The following is a 14,542-nucleotide window of genomic DNA, read 5'->3' on the forward strand; positions in this document are numbered from 1 at the left end:
CGCAATTTACGCGATAAATTGGTTCATGCCAACTGCCAGCCACAGAAGAAAATCAGCCAGGCTCTTTTACGCCCTCTACCAAATGGTAGCTATAAATGCAGAGGATGCGCACAGTGCAACAATATGATAAAGTTAATATTTCTGCCACAGGGATGATCCAGTCGCAGTACGTTTTAATTACATTTCTACATTTTTAGATTTTGTGGCATAAAGAAAGTTAAGATATCAGACAGGGGAGGAGATATTAATAATACTCTGAGTAAAAGAGAATGTTTTTGGATGTTCACCCGCCAGACATGATTTCTTAAAGGACTTATTGATGAAATGCCTATGTATGTTATATTGTGAATTTGAACATGACATATGACACACAGGAGAAATCTTGTAGATTATTCTGACGTTTTTCGTACGATGTACCCAGTGACCAATGCAAACGTACTATGTCCTCATTGAGATTTTACAGACGTGTTTAATACTCCTTATTTATACACTTTTGTAAAATGTATTAAATGCATATTGTTATATTTTGTAGCACTTATTTGTTTTTCCTTTGCCTCCAACCGTCTTCGATGTGTAGAACGGATGTGGGTGGGGCCAGGTCTACATAAGGGTGCAAAAAAACCAACAGTAAATCACAAAAGCTCTGACGAAGGCCGTGTGGCCGATACGTAAGCTTATTAAATATCGGTGATACTTTCAATAGCAGTGTGCGGTTTCCTTTTTCCTTCAGTCTGTAACACAGAAAAATGTGGAATGTTAATTGGTATGAATACTTCCTGATGGCACTGTACTTCTATCACTCCAGTATCCCTGCATATTGTAAATATGGTATTGTAACTGACTGTATATAGCTTCTTACTTACTCATGTTTTTCTTATGTTTGTATTTATTTCTCCTGTGTTTTTTCTACCTTATGCTATTTTTAGTGCTATATTGATTACTGCATTATTGGGTTTGGAGCTTGCAACTAAGGCATTTCACTGTACTTGTGCACGTGACATTAAAACATAGTAGTTATGACCACTTCAAGCCTGACTGTGACTCACCCTTCAGTGCATGCGACAGAGACAGTGCACTCGTGGTCTCATCGACTATAGAGCCTGACTCCAAACCAGCTGTCTCAGACTCACTGACTGTATAATGCCCACATGAGTTAGTAAGTATGGTCACTGTCTGCATTTTCTCTCCCCCCAAAAACCATCAGAACAGTGATTGATACAGAATGGAACGTAAATAACCTCAGGATAAGCAGAGAGAGGATTAGAGTATGTTTACAGAAGGATATTTGATTGATATCATGGCTATTTGGAGAGAAAAAATAAAAACCTCCGGGCCCTTTTCAATCAAAAGTTCCCAGATGAGTCAAAATCGAATTCTTCCCATGCAAGAAGACAACATTTGCATTTCCTAATGTCTCTTATAAATATTTATTTGAATTTAATAGGGCCCTTAGCGGAGTTATTTTCTTTTTTAAACTTCCTGTATGGTCATTGAACCAGATAATAGCCCATGGACATAACACAGTACACACTACAGCGTTACATAATGGTCTGTAATACACACGTAACTATCTTACTTATGAGCGTGATATTAAGATTGGATAGTGGTCCAACAGCGATGCCCCTGAAGGATCATATACTGTGGGAAACCCCAGAGACTGTATGTTGATTTAACCCCACAGTATGTTTCTGTAGTGCTTCTACACCTGCATCTCTTGCTGTTTAGGGATTTAGGCTGGGTTTCTGTACAGAACTTTGAGATATCAGCTGATGTAAGAAGGGCTATATAAATTGATTTAATTTGTAGTGTTGGTGTTACCAGGGAGAAATCCCTGTTGGAGGTGAATGAGGGGTTGACAGGTTATCAAATCCAGTAGCCTGTAGACACCAAATGTAGAACCAGAATTGCTTTACAAATGTCACAATAAAGTTGTATTCTATTCAGTACTCCAGGCTACAGAAAGATGGATGACATAAACCCTCAGAACCCAAAAATGTAAGCTTGTTTTACTTCAGTGTTTGTAAATAATGTAAATGTAAACAAACATTATGTAGCCTCAAAACAATCATTTTAATATCATGGATGGTCAGACCTTGTATCCATAGCTCTGTCTATGAATTTGAGGGTGGTTACATTTCTCCAGCCCTATCGCTCAGCTTTTTACTGAAACAGGTGTGGAGAGCAGTTTGTTGTTTCTACTGCTTATAGACTAAAATATATCTGAAACCAATCAATTATTACCAGATATGGGAGAAATAACTCCTCTAGTTGCATAAAAAGTAATGTGCATCTGATTTTCATTTGTGTTTGAACTTTTGTTTAAATCACAACGCTGTGTTTCACAACCAGCAGAAGAGAACCTGCTTACCATTTGAGACATCCTTACTGTTTGACTGGAGAGGACAAAAGGACTCGAGCATTCTCTCCCATCATTTCTTTGCCTGGGTGCAGTGAATGAGAGCTGGGGCCGTTGTAACTGTGTGAAGACTGCCACCTAGTGGTTACATTTCTCCAGCCCATCACTCAGCCTTTTACTGAAACAGGTGCGGAGAGCAGTTTGTTGTTTCTACTACTTATAGACTAAAACATATCTGAAATCAATCAATTACTACCAGATATGGGATAAATTACTTTTTTATGCAACTAGAGAAGTTATTTGCATATAAGTGTCTGTCACCATAATGACAAACACTAGTTGACGTTATTCTCATTTGTGTTTGAACTTTTGTTTATATAAAAATGCTTTGATTTGACAACCATCAGAAGAGAACCTACTTACCATTTGAGACCTTACAGTTTGACTGGAGAGGACACAAAAGGACTCAAGCATTTTGTCCCCTCCTGCATTTGCTGGGTTTGCAGTGAATAACTGTAAAGACTGCCACCTAGTGACAGCTAAGAGATGGAGACTTCTTGGAGGCATTCCCATTGATAGAAAGTCTCTCGTTGATGGACCTGGTGCTGTTTAGTCCAGCAGATGGCAGAATGGTACCTTATAGTTGTATGACTTGTTAGACAGTGAGTGAAAGGGAGAGACAAGACAGTTCTGGTTCCCTACCTTTCTACCCAAGTGTACACTTTAGGGAGAAGGGTAGAGAATCTCACAGCAGCTTGTGTGTGACGGGGTGAAAGACTGCTGTATCATAAGAAGATGTATTGTGGGTAGATAAGCAGCAGGAAAGTATGGGGTGTTGCTGTGTGTGCCTTTGTGAAATAATTGATAATAATATTAATGTGGAGATCACATTTCGTTACACGGAATCAAACAGGAACTGAGTCAGAGTTCTCTCAGCTAACTGACTCACTTCCTGTTTATGTCGCCGTGGCAATCAATGTCAGTCTTCCGGAAAGGTCACTCAACATGAGGGGGAAACAGCCTGATTAAAGACAATCAGCCATGGAAATAGATTGGACATAAGTAGAATGGACATGGGTTTCAATCCGATATGCAATGCAATAGCTATGTTTCCATTAACTTGATCAGTGAATTTTTTCTGTCGACATGTAGAATGTTTGCATAGAAAATAGATGTGACAATTGTCAAAAGGCTCCGTATCCATTTAACCATCTTGTGTTGATAAAAACACCTGGACATAATGACGTCACACCAAAAATGTTCACATAAAACTACAATGTTAAATCAACGGTAGTGGTTGAAGTGTTTCTATTACCCATTTAGACAAATTAAGCATTAACAAATGCCCAGTGGCGACCTGTCATTCAGGGCAGGTGGGGCCCAACCAGTTTTGAGACCCACATTTTTAGCATGTTATTTTTGCATTAATACATGTCACATATCAGTATGCAAACAATGTGAAACAAATAAATAGATATCATTGAGTTAATAAAGCTGCATACAAATATGGTCTCTTTTTTGTTTTCTTGAGTAAGGCAGCTCCAAAATGCAGGTGTTTCAGCCCAGCTCAGTGCTTTCTGTGGTGGTGGTGCAAGCCAGCAGACCGTGATTGGCTCAGTGTTCTGTCACTCATGGGGATACAACGTCACCGCTAAGTCTAAGGGTAGAGATATAAAATGCAAGCCCCTTGGGTGCTGCCATTGTTAAATTAGAAATGCCCATCCAAGAAGGCTCAAGGTAATTGGCCACAGATAAAATGACATCAAATCACATATCTACAGTAGCTTTGATTGGACTGATTATGTCAACATCATACATTCAAAATCTTAGCTAGAAGTCATTATGAATCAAGTCGACAATCAACTGGCAAATCCTTTTTAATCCTTATCATATGAAGATAAATAATAAAGAGAAATTATAGATACAATGTGTCGGTGTTCATTGGACATTACACAACATGTTGGAAATCCCAAATTCAACAAGTGAGCACAGCACAAGGTGAGTCCAAAAATGATGTAATATGCCAGGGAGATATAAACTCAGTAAAAAAAAAAGAAAAGTCTAAGTAACTTCACAGATCTTTATTGTAAAGGATTTAAACAGGGCTTATTCAATTAACCATCAACAATTAATGAACATGCACCTGTGGAACGGTCATTAAGACATACAGCTTCCAGACAGTAGGCAATTAAGGTCACAGTTATGAAAACTTAGGACACTAAAGAGGCCTTTCTACTGACTCTGAAAAACACCAAAGGAAAGTTGCCCAGAGTCCCTGCTCATCTGTGTGAACATGCCTAGGCATGCTGCAAGGAGGCCTGAGGACTGCAGATGTGGCCAGGGCAATAAATGGCAATTTCCGTAATGTGAGACACCTAAGACAGCACTACAGGGAGACAGGACAGACAGCTGATTGTCCTTGCAGTAACAACACCTGCACAGGATCGGTACATCTGAACATAACAACTGAGGGACAGGTACAGGATGGCAACAACAACTGCCCGAGTTACACAATCCCCCCATCAGTGCTCAGACTGTCCACACTAGGCTGAGAGAGGCTGGACTGAGGGCTTGTAGGCCTGATATAAGGCAGGTCCTCACCAGACATCACCGGCAACAACGTCGCCAATGGGCACAAACCCACCGTCGCTTGACCAGACAGGACTAGCAAAAAGTGCTCTTCACTGACGAGTCATGGTTTTGTCTCACCAGGGGTGATGGTCGGATTCACGTTTATCGATGAAGGATTGAACCGAGGCCTTACTCTGGAGCGGGATCGATTTGGAGGTGGAGGGTCCGTCATGGTCTGGGGCGGTGTGTCACAGCATCATCGGACTGAGCTTGTTGTCATTGCAGGCAATCTCAACGCTGTGCGTTACAGGGAAGACATCCTCCTCCCTCATGTGGTACCCTTCCTGCAGGCTCATCCTGACATGACCCTCCAGCATGACAATGCCACCAGCCATAATGCTCATTCTGTGGTTGATTTCCTGCAAGACATGAATGTCAGTGTTCTGCCATGGCCAGCGAAGAGCTCGGATTTAGGGCCATTCCCTCCCAGGAATGTCTGGGAACTTGCAGGTGCCTTGGCAGAAGAGTGGTGTAACATCTCACAGCAAGAACTGGCAAATCTTGTGCAGTCCATGAGGAGGAGATGCACTGCAGTACTTAATACAGCTGGTGGCCACACCAGATACTGACTGTTACTTTTGATTTTGACCCCCCCCTTTGTTCAGGGACACATTATTCCATTTCTGTTCATCACATGTCTGTGGAATTTGTTCAGTTTATGTCTCAGTTGTTGAATCTTGTTATGTTCATAAAAATATTTACACATGTTAAGTTTGCTGAAAATAAACACAGTTGACAGTGAGAGGACGTTTCTTTTTTTGATGAGTTTATATACTGTAGCTAAGAAAGTAATACTAAGTGTATGTTGTGTAGTAAGGTGTTAGTAGCACATGTGCCTCACCCTAATCATTTGGTCCCTTTCCCCCACATAACTTAGCCAACTGTTCTGACTTGGTGGTGCACATGGGCCTGTTTTCGAGAAATGTCATCATCGAATATTGTAAGAGCTTTCATTTTCTGCCTATATGTCCCCTTTATTTATCGTACGGTTCTGAATTGGTGTACAGGGAGACTACTGTAAGAACGGGCCATGTTATGAATTATGTCGCTGTACATTTCAAAAGTGCTGAACAAATAGTTTTGTTGACTATGTCCTTCTTAACTCGCTTATTACTGTCTTCATCGAAAGGAGATCATTTAAAGTGATGTTGCCTTGTGAACAGCAATGCCTTAAATAGCCTAATTAACAAGTTACTAATTTATCAAGACACACAGTCACACTGTTACATAGTACCCTTTAGGGATGGGAGCTGTCCATCTTGGTTTAGCAGGTAGGCAGAGTCAGCGAATCTCATTAGCAATGGAGCCGTTTAGCTAAGGCTTACTAAGTGTGCTCCAGAAGGTCAGTTCTGGAGCGGTAGCTCATTAAGGTCAGTGCCACAGGGAGGGGTGAGAGTGGCCATATAGAAATGCAACCTGTAGAATGAAAATATGTCTGTAATTTTACACCTATTGTATCATGGGCCAACAATTCCAAAGTACATTGTCTAGAAAGGACACTACTCCACCTGTGCTAGCACTTCTATTCCACAAACCATGTGCTTTTTACCAGCTATATATCCTTGTTAGAATCTATATTTCACAGATGTGTGTGATTGCAATACAACTGAAGTTACCTCTCCAAACTGTAATGTCCAGTGAGTTCTATGTACTTTCTATCTATGAGTATCAATTAAGCACAGTAGGTCAATGCATCTTTTCTGGGCCTGCTCTGAGGGACAGTGGGAGGGAGGAAGGGTGGGGATGTACATTCGGCTCTCACAGGCTCATGGTAATCTTATAATGAATTTCCGGAGGGGAGGGGAGGATCTGCAGTCTTCACCTGTTCATCTAAATGGCTGTATCATGGGGAGGGTCTCCTAAGCCTGACATTGAGTCAATAGCTGATTGGAGACCGTTAAACGGATCCTCTATTTCTCACCTATATTCTATAGCTGATATCCTTTTTATACAGGTACATCATTTCTGCACTATAGCTGTGTGTGTACTTACTATGTAGCCTAATGTGCATGCACTGCAACCTTGAAGAAATACAGTTTTACTGTATTGTATAATGTGTAATTCATTTATTGCACTGCATTTTATTCTATTCTATTGCAAGCTTCCTTGTGGGACAAACAGAAGCTAACACATGGTGAAAAAGGATTCATAATTATCTCTTGTTACAATAAGTCTTCAAAGATCCTTTTGTTATTCTTAGTCAAATCAGCCTCTATAAACCAATCAGTTCACTCAACTGCCCTCTCTTTCCCCTCCTGTGTGAACGTGACTATGTATAATCTCAACCGGAAGCACGTAGCTGCATTCTGACCTCTAACCCTACTACCTCTACGACTTAGACACACAGAACGTCCCCGAGACTCGAGTAGATGGTCCAGGATTGTGTAACATTATGGAAGTCCTATGTCTTACCCCTTCCCCCAGATGTTGACCACCATCTTCCTTAATCCATTATGATTCTGGGGTTAAATTGTTTGGGTGGAGGTGAAGGTAGGCTCTACTGTGCTGAATTTCTTGAGTCATTTCATTGGCAAGTTTGCAAGTCTGGGAAAGTAGGCACACAGAAATGGTGGGTTGAAATTGCAGTCATTCTTTCTGCATGGACTATATTCCAGATACTATTGTGAAACGATTCATCTAAAAACCACTGTGTAATTATGATATCCAAATGTAGTTAATGGAACTATTTTCCATTATGTTCCTGGATAGGGACTCCCTTTTCAGAGGTGTGACATGTCAGAGTGTTGTCTTTCGCCACCTCTTCCCTCACACACCTCTGTCTTTTCCAACAGGTTAGCCCTGGGGAAGAGTGTATGGTTTCATAGTGTGACTGTGCAAAGGTTTCTCTTCCAGGTCTCTGTTTATAGACCCAAAATGGCCATGCCCTGTGTGTCACTAAAAGAGTGGTTTTACAATGCGGAGCGTGCACAGGGCCAGGTCATTTGCCAGGGTGGTCTTTCCTTCCTGGTTTCTGCCAGGAAGTTATACATGTAACACTGTAAAAGAGCAACTTAGGTTTATCAGTCATGGGAAAAACACAGGCCTACTAGGAACAGTATGAGCTGTGTGTGTGTGTGTGTGTGTGTGTGTGTGTGTGTGTGTGTGTGTGTGTGTGTGTGTGTGTGTGTGTGTGTGTGTGTGTGTGTGTGTGTGTGTGTGTGTGTGTGTGTGTGTGTGTGTGTGTGTGTGTGTGTGTGTGTGTACATACATGTACATACATGTACATGCATGTGTGGGACTGTGTGTATGCATGTATATGTGTGTGTGCGTGCGCAACTGTGTTACTGTACATACAGGGTAATCTGCAGTAAGATGGTTTATGGGCTAGTCAACAGTGACGCAGATATGCCAATGAAGCTCTATCTGATGGATTCTGAGTAAAAAGTACTGTAAAATTGGGAATTGGGAATACTGACTTTTTAAAGATTTGACATGTGACGCTTACACTTCGAGAGAGATTTTGCCACCCCTAGAGGGCGATATAGGGAAGGATCGTGCATAGCCCAGTTTATATCAAGAGATTAATATGACTGATAGTTAACATTAATATTTGTGTAAACAACATGATCTACATATCTGACACAATATTACACAATTAAAGGTACTCTCTGTGACACATGTGAAGGGTATGATGTACACATTGGAGTTTGTCAAACAACACATGCATGTGGCTTTTAGTAGTGAATCTTCAGGGTGTAAAATAACTGAAAAGCTTATCAAAATCCCTGTGCAAAGGGTGTTGAGTCTTTAAAAACAGCCTTTGTCAGTTTGCAAGACTTCTTGTAGAATGTGACAGATCTAAAATCAGCGTTCATTCTGCCAATATATCGTTAATCTATGGGGTGGGTGAAACTGACCTCAGATCAGCATATGGGACAACTTTATTCCCTTACTACATTTGCACACACTGTACATATCTTTTTCTATTGTGTTATTGACTGTACGTTTGTTTATCCCATGTGTAACTCTGTGTTGTTTTTGTCGCACTGCTTTGCGTTACCTTGGCCAGGTCGCAGTTGTAAATGAGAACTTTTTCTCAACTGGCCTACCTGGTTAAATAAAGGTGAACAAAATGTTTAAAAAATAATTGCGCGTTGCGAGCGATGTACCCTGAAGCACCGATTACAGCGATTGGTGGAACGAGCTGCCACTCAAACTAACCATCCCCGCTGTTCCTTCGCAGGGGAAAACATTTTCGACGTCAGAACCTCTCAGTGGTGCGACGCACTGCCATCAAGCGAAACACGGGAAACATGTAACGCGCAAGTAGAAGCAATACACCATTTTATGTCATGGTATGTGAAGGTGTATAGGAATACGTCTTTCGTAGGTTAAATCTGATGCGTAAAAGAGCAGCAGAGATATTCGAATAGACGCGAAACCTGCTGCGTATAAAAGTGGGAGGAAAATAAAGTTTTGGAGGTGCTGAAATGTTTTTGATTCTAACAGAAGAGGCGATTTATGTTAGGGGTGGGAATACAATTTAAGAAAGTGAAAGACGCCATTCTGTATCAATGCTAATTGACAGGCGCAACTTTAGGCGATGGCGACCCAGACGGAAGAGAAAGCGCACAGTGACCTAACGAATACGGGACAGTGAGCTAGGCCCATGGCTGTACAAGCCATTGAGACCCGCCCAACAATCGAATAATATCCCGGTGAACTTGGGGAAAGGGAAGAGATTGGACAGCTAGCTTTACGCAGCGCAACGAACTGAACATATACCCCGACTTCACTACAAGCAACTGAGAAGTGGAACTACGTCTGCTGTGCGTAAATTGGAGACGACACTGCTTGTTATGATGAACAACGTTATCTAAAGGACGGCGATAAAGGTAAATACAGCCAGTTGATGTGGCCAAAGCACTCTGGCAAGCTACTCCTGCGGCAACACGGCTGCCTTATTTCACAGCAAAGCAAGAGACGGAGGGAGTGAACAATTTTGTCGTTTACATTTTCATATCTACCTTTTATCAGTATGGGCGAGAAAGTCGACTTGAGACGATCGACTCCAGTGGAGGGCTGTTTGGTCGACGGGGAGAGCAGCGACCTCAGCGTGCTGAACTGGGAACAAGTGCAGCGCCTGGACGCCATCCTGGCTGGGTCCATCCCCATCCACGGCCGCTGGAACTTCCCAACCCTGGAGATTAAACCGCGGGACATAGTCAAAGTGGTCCGGTGTCGCATGGAGGAAAAACGCATACATGTCCGGGAAGTCCGCCTGAACGGTTCCGCGGCCAGCCATGTTCTCCACGAGGACAGCGGTTTGGGATGGAAGGATCTGGACCTGATATTCTGTGCCGACATGAAAGGCGAACTAGAGTTTCAGACGGTGAAGGATATAGTTCTTGACGCTCTACTAGACTTCTTACCCGAGGGAGTGAACAAGGAGAAGATCACACCAGTGACCTTAAAGGTAATTCAACTTTTATTATCATTTGACATGATCATTTCAGATTCATACTGCTGGTTAATACAGTGTATTACGTAACAGTTTAGATGCGCAAATGTTTGTATGAACATTGAATGCTGCGTATTTTTTGTGTATTATTTTACTTTTTTAAACTAGGCAAGTCATTAAGAACAAATTCTTATTTTCAATGACGGCCTAGGCACAGTGGGTTAACTGCCTTGTTCAGGGGCAGAACGTATCATGGCTGGCGTTACAATGCAACCAGTGAAAGTTATACTCCAGTATGAGAATGCAGTACATTCGTTTTACATCTTCATTTCCCCTCAATGAGCTTACTGCATGCAATAAGTTATGCATGCTACAGCAGCCTATAAATGACAGTTATGCCAATCCGCATCGTATTAACATACATTTTTTGCAGTGTGCTTGTGATGCATTCAGATTTCTGCCCTGGATTCTAAGCTGCATGGTGATAAGGCTGCAGATAGTAGAAACTGTGGTTTCCACTACAAAGAGGATTCAAACTAATCCAATTGGAACGGGATCCGCTCATTTACCCAGATACCTACTTACGCATGACCCGACACTAGAGCTGTCCAGCAGACCAAATGAGGGAGAAGATTACCTCTGTTCAATGCACAACCTATAGGGTTTCTCAATATGCATACTACCGTGCTCCACACTCATATTCTGAGTGCATTCTCCGAGGACGTTCTTGTGGGGACGAGAGTGTGGAGAATACATAAAACAATACATTTGCGAAGCACTCACACTCCCCCTACGATATATCGTCAAAAATAATATCCCGATATGTAACTATATCAATGATTCCCCCCCCCCATCACTAATATATATGCTGTTAATACTATACTTAAGCAATAAGGCCTGAGGGGTTGTGTTGTCTGGCCAATATACCACTGCTAAGTGCCTGGATACAGCCCTTAGCAGCAGTATATTGGACTTTTTCTAACAATCCTCAAGGTGCCTTATTGCTATTATAAACTGTTTACCAATATAATTAGAAGAGTAAAAATAAATGTTTTGTCATACCCAAGGTATATAGTCTGATTTACAATGGTTTTCAGCCAATCAGCTTTCAGGTCTTGAACCAACCAATTCATAAAATAAAAAATATAATTAATGGATTTCATGTATCTAATCTTTCATTTATTATTACAATTTACCATAGATATGTGTTCTTATGACTTTTGTTGTTGTGTTTTCAGGAGGCCTATGTGCAGAAGATGGTGAAGGTGTGTAATGACTCAGACCGCTGGAGCCTCATCTCCCTCTCCAACAACAGAGGCAAGAATGTGGAGTTAAAGTTTGTGGACTCTCTGCGTCGCCAGTTTGAGTTCAGCGTGGACTCCTTCCAGATTCGCCTGGATTCCCTTCTCCTCTTCTACGAGTGCTCCGAGCACCCCATGGCAGCCACCTTCCACCCCACCATCCTGGGAGAGAGCGTCTATGGTGATTTCTCCGCCGCCCTCGACCATCTACGCAAACGCCTCATCTGCACGCGGAGCCCTGAGGAGATTCGCGGTGGTGGTCTACTGAAATACTGCCATCTGCTGGTCCGGGGTTTCTGTGCGGCTTCCGGACCCGAAATGAAACTTCTGCAGCGCTACATGTGCTCCAGGTTCTTCATAGACTTCCCAGAGGTGGGCGAGCAGAGGAGGAAGCTGGAATCCTACCTCCAGAACCACTTTGTGGGTCTCGAGGACAGGAAATACGACTATCTGGCCACTCTGCATGGAGTAGTGCGGGAGAGCACAGTGTGCCTGATGGGCCACGAGAGGAGACAGACACTGGGCCTCATCTCCTCCCTGGCCCTTCGGGTCCTTGCCGAGCAGAATGTTATCCCCAACACGGCCAACGTCACCTGCTACTACCAGCCGGCCCCTTACGTCGCAGACGGTAACTTCAGCAACTACTACGTGGCCCAGGTGCAGCACGTTTACCCGCATTACCCCCCTCAGCATTACCCCCCTCAGCATTACCCACCTCAGCATTACCCCCCTCAGCAGTACCCACCTCAGCAGTACCCACCTCAGCAGTACCCACCTCAACAACACCCTCCGTCACAGTATCCCCTTCCACACCATCCACCTCCACACCACCCCATGTACACTGCATGGATGCCCTGCAACTGAGTGTGTGTGGACACACACATACACACAGTCACTCATGGAACAACAGGATTCTCATCCTAACGAATGGATAGATCACAGCATGATCATGGTTCCTCTCTGTATTCTGATAGAGAGATAAAGACGGGTGTAGTTTTGCTTTGGTTTCGAGCAGGATGGATGGGAGAGAAAAGGCCACTTGGATGTGGTCAGACCCTGGAGAGAAGGCTTTCATACAGGGCAGAAAGCCAGCTGTGGAGGAGAGGAGGGTAAAAAGAGGCGAGCCAGAAGAATGCTGATCTAAGATGATGCTGAGGTTGAAGCCAGGAGGCCAGTTTGTCCATGGCTATTTGCCAGGCCTAGAAGCCAGGCACCTTGCTGAACAACCAAGCACCCCCACAGAGTGACAAGTATAGGAACATTTGGCTTAGGGCTAAATACTACCAGTGTTGATGCAGTGAAATAATGTACATAACCACCGTGATAGTGGTTATGTTTTTACAAGCAGTGACTTGTATTCGAGACTCACGCTTGAATGTACATACACAGTATACTGCCTAACACTCATACATGTATACAAACACAGACACACTATTAAACATCTCACACCCCAGACATTGCATACATTTACATAGGCACACACTGAGTGTGCGGTGAAAGAAAGTGATCACAGAGAATACAGGAAGTTGTGTACATGTCCTGATTGGTTGGCTAATAAGACAGAGCGTTGACATTTCTCTGACCAGTGAAAACAAGAAGTGTGAGAGTCTGACTGCAGACAATGCAAAAGATGAACTGGACATAGTTTACAAACCAAAGATCTATCTTGTCGATACCCACCATTTGGCTGATCATGGGGGAAAATATGCAATATGTATGTGAATATTTTGCTTTAAGTGCCTACATGTCTAAAAGGAAGAAATAGGTTGTTATATTTTGTCAATAAACCCAGGCCTGTTCATTTTAGACAAAGGACCATGGGCCTTTTTTAGGGTGATAGTGTGTTACCTGTGTAAATGAATGTATTTTGGACCAGAAAGGGACACAATGTGGAGTTGTTATTGAAGTAGAGGGACACGGTTGGGACCTTTGACTTGGTGTGTTTCATATCTCCCAACTCAAGAATGTATAATTGGATGACGAGAGGGACATGGGTTAGAGTGCAAAAGAAAGTAAGTGAGAGAAGGAGTTTACAAGGAGAGTATGTCAACAGAGCGTACTGTAGGTGTTTTTACCAGTAGAGAGAGCGTCCTGAAAGTGTATTTCGGAAATATCTTTTAGAGTGTGTATGGGAAATGTCTTTTAGAGTGTGTATGGGAAATGTCTTTTAGAGTGTGTATGGGAAATGTCTTTTAGAGTGTGTATGGGAAATGTCTTTTAGAGTGTGTATGGGAAATGTGTTTTTTCACAAGGTGGAAATTGTCCTTTGCCATTTTCTTCTTTGTGACATTTCTAATGTTTTATTTGGGAGAGGTTTCCATGTGACGTGAGAAAGGGCGAGCGTGAGCATTTTCACCTGTGCAAAGTTTGCACCTGTAATCTTTTAAGTAATTAAACATAAAATAAAGAACAAAGTAAAGATTAAGAGAAGGATAACTAAGTTAACATCTCAATAAAGGTATTTTTTTAAATTATCTTGTATTCCCCTTATAAAGATGTTGGGTGCAAACTTTGAGCAGGTGAAAATATTGGGTTAAACTAACCCTATCAATGCAGACACCTCACATCATTCTATTAAACCTGTTCTTGGATATCTTATTTTTGTATCAATCTCTATTTTTTTGTACATGTTGTTCGGCTCATGCCATAGTTTCTTGATTGCCTCGTTCCAAGAGGCTGTACAGAGAGTGTTAATGCAAGTGTGCGTGTGTGTTTGCATGTGGGGGAGAGTGTTATTTCAATCAAATCTCTGGTTTTCCCCAAATCCTGATTGGAGAATTCCCGGAATCAGGAAGGAATAAGCTGGAAATCTCGAATCCTCCAACCAAGAGTTCTGGATAAACAGGGAATTTA

At 42.4% G+C, this 14,542-nt stretch overlaps 1 protein-coding gene across 2 annotated transcripts; it reads left to right on the forward strand.

Moving 5' to 3' along the window:
- Positions 1-9,189: 9,189 nt before the first annotated feature.
- LOC123990845 (terminal nucleotidyltransferase 5A-like) lies at positions 9,190-14,287 on the forward strand. 2 transcript variants are annotated; one of them, XM_046291755.1, is made up of 3 exons: positions 9,190-9,822; positions 9,965-10,403; positions 11,627-14,287. In XM_046291755.1, exons 2-3 carry the CDS (start codon positions 9,966-9,968, stop codon positions 12,551-12,553), a joined length of 1,365 nt encoding a protein of 454 aa, XP_046147711.1. In that variant the 5' UTR covers positions 9,190-9,822; position 9,965; the 3' UTR covers positions 12,554-14,287. The 2 variants fall into 2 exon arrangements, with proteins under 2 accessions (XP_046147711.1, XP_046147710.1); XM_046291754.1 differs by having other exon boundaries at positions 9,190-10,403.
- Positions 14,288-14,542: the final 255 nt, after the last annotated feature.

Source organism: Oncorhynchus gorbuscha, linkage group LG12, assembly GCF_021184085.1.
Source record: "Oncorhynchus gorbuscha isolate QuinsamMale2020 ecotype Even-year linkage group LG12, OgorEven_v1.0, whole genome shotgun sequence".
NCBI classification, from domain to species: domain Eukaryota; kingdom Metazoa; phylum Chordata; class Actinopteri; order Salmoniformes; family Salmonidae; genus Oncorhynchus; species Oncorhynchus gorbuscha.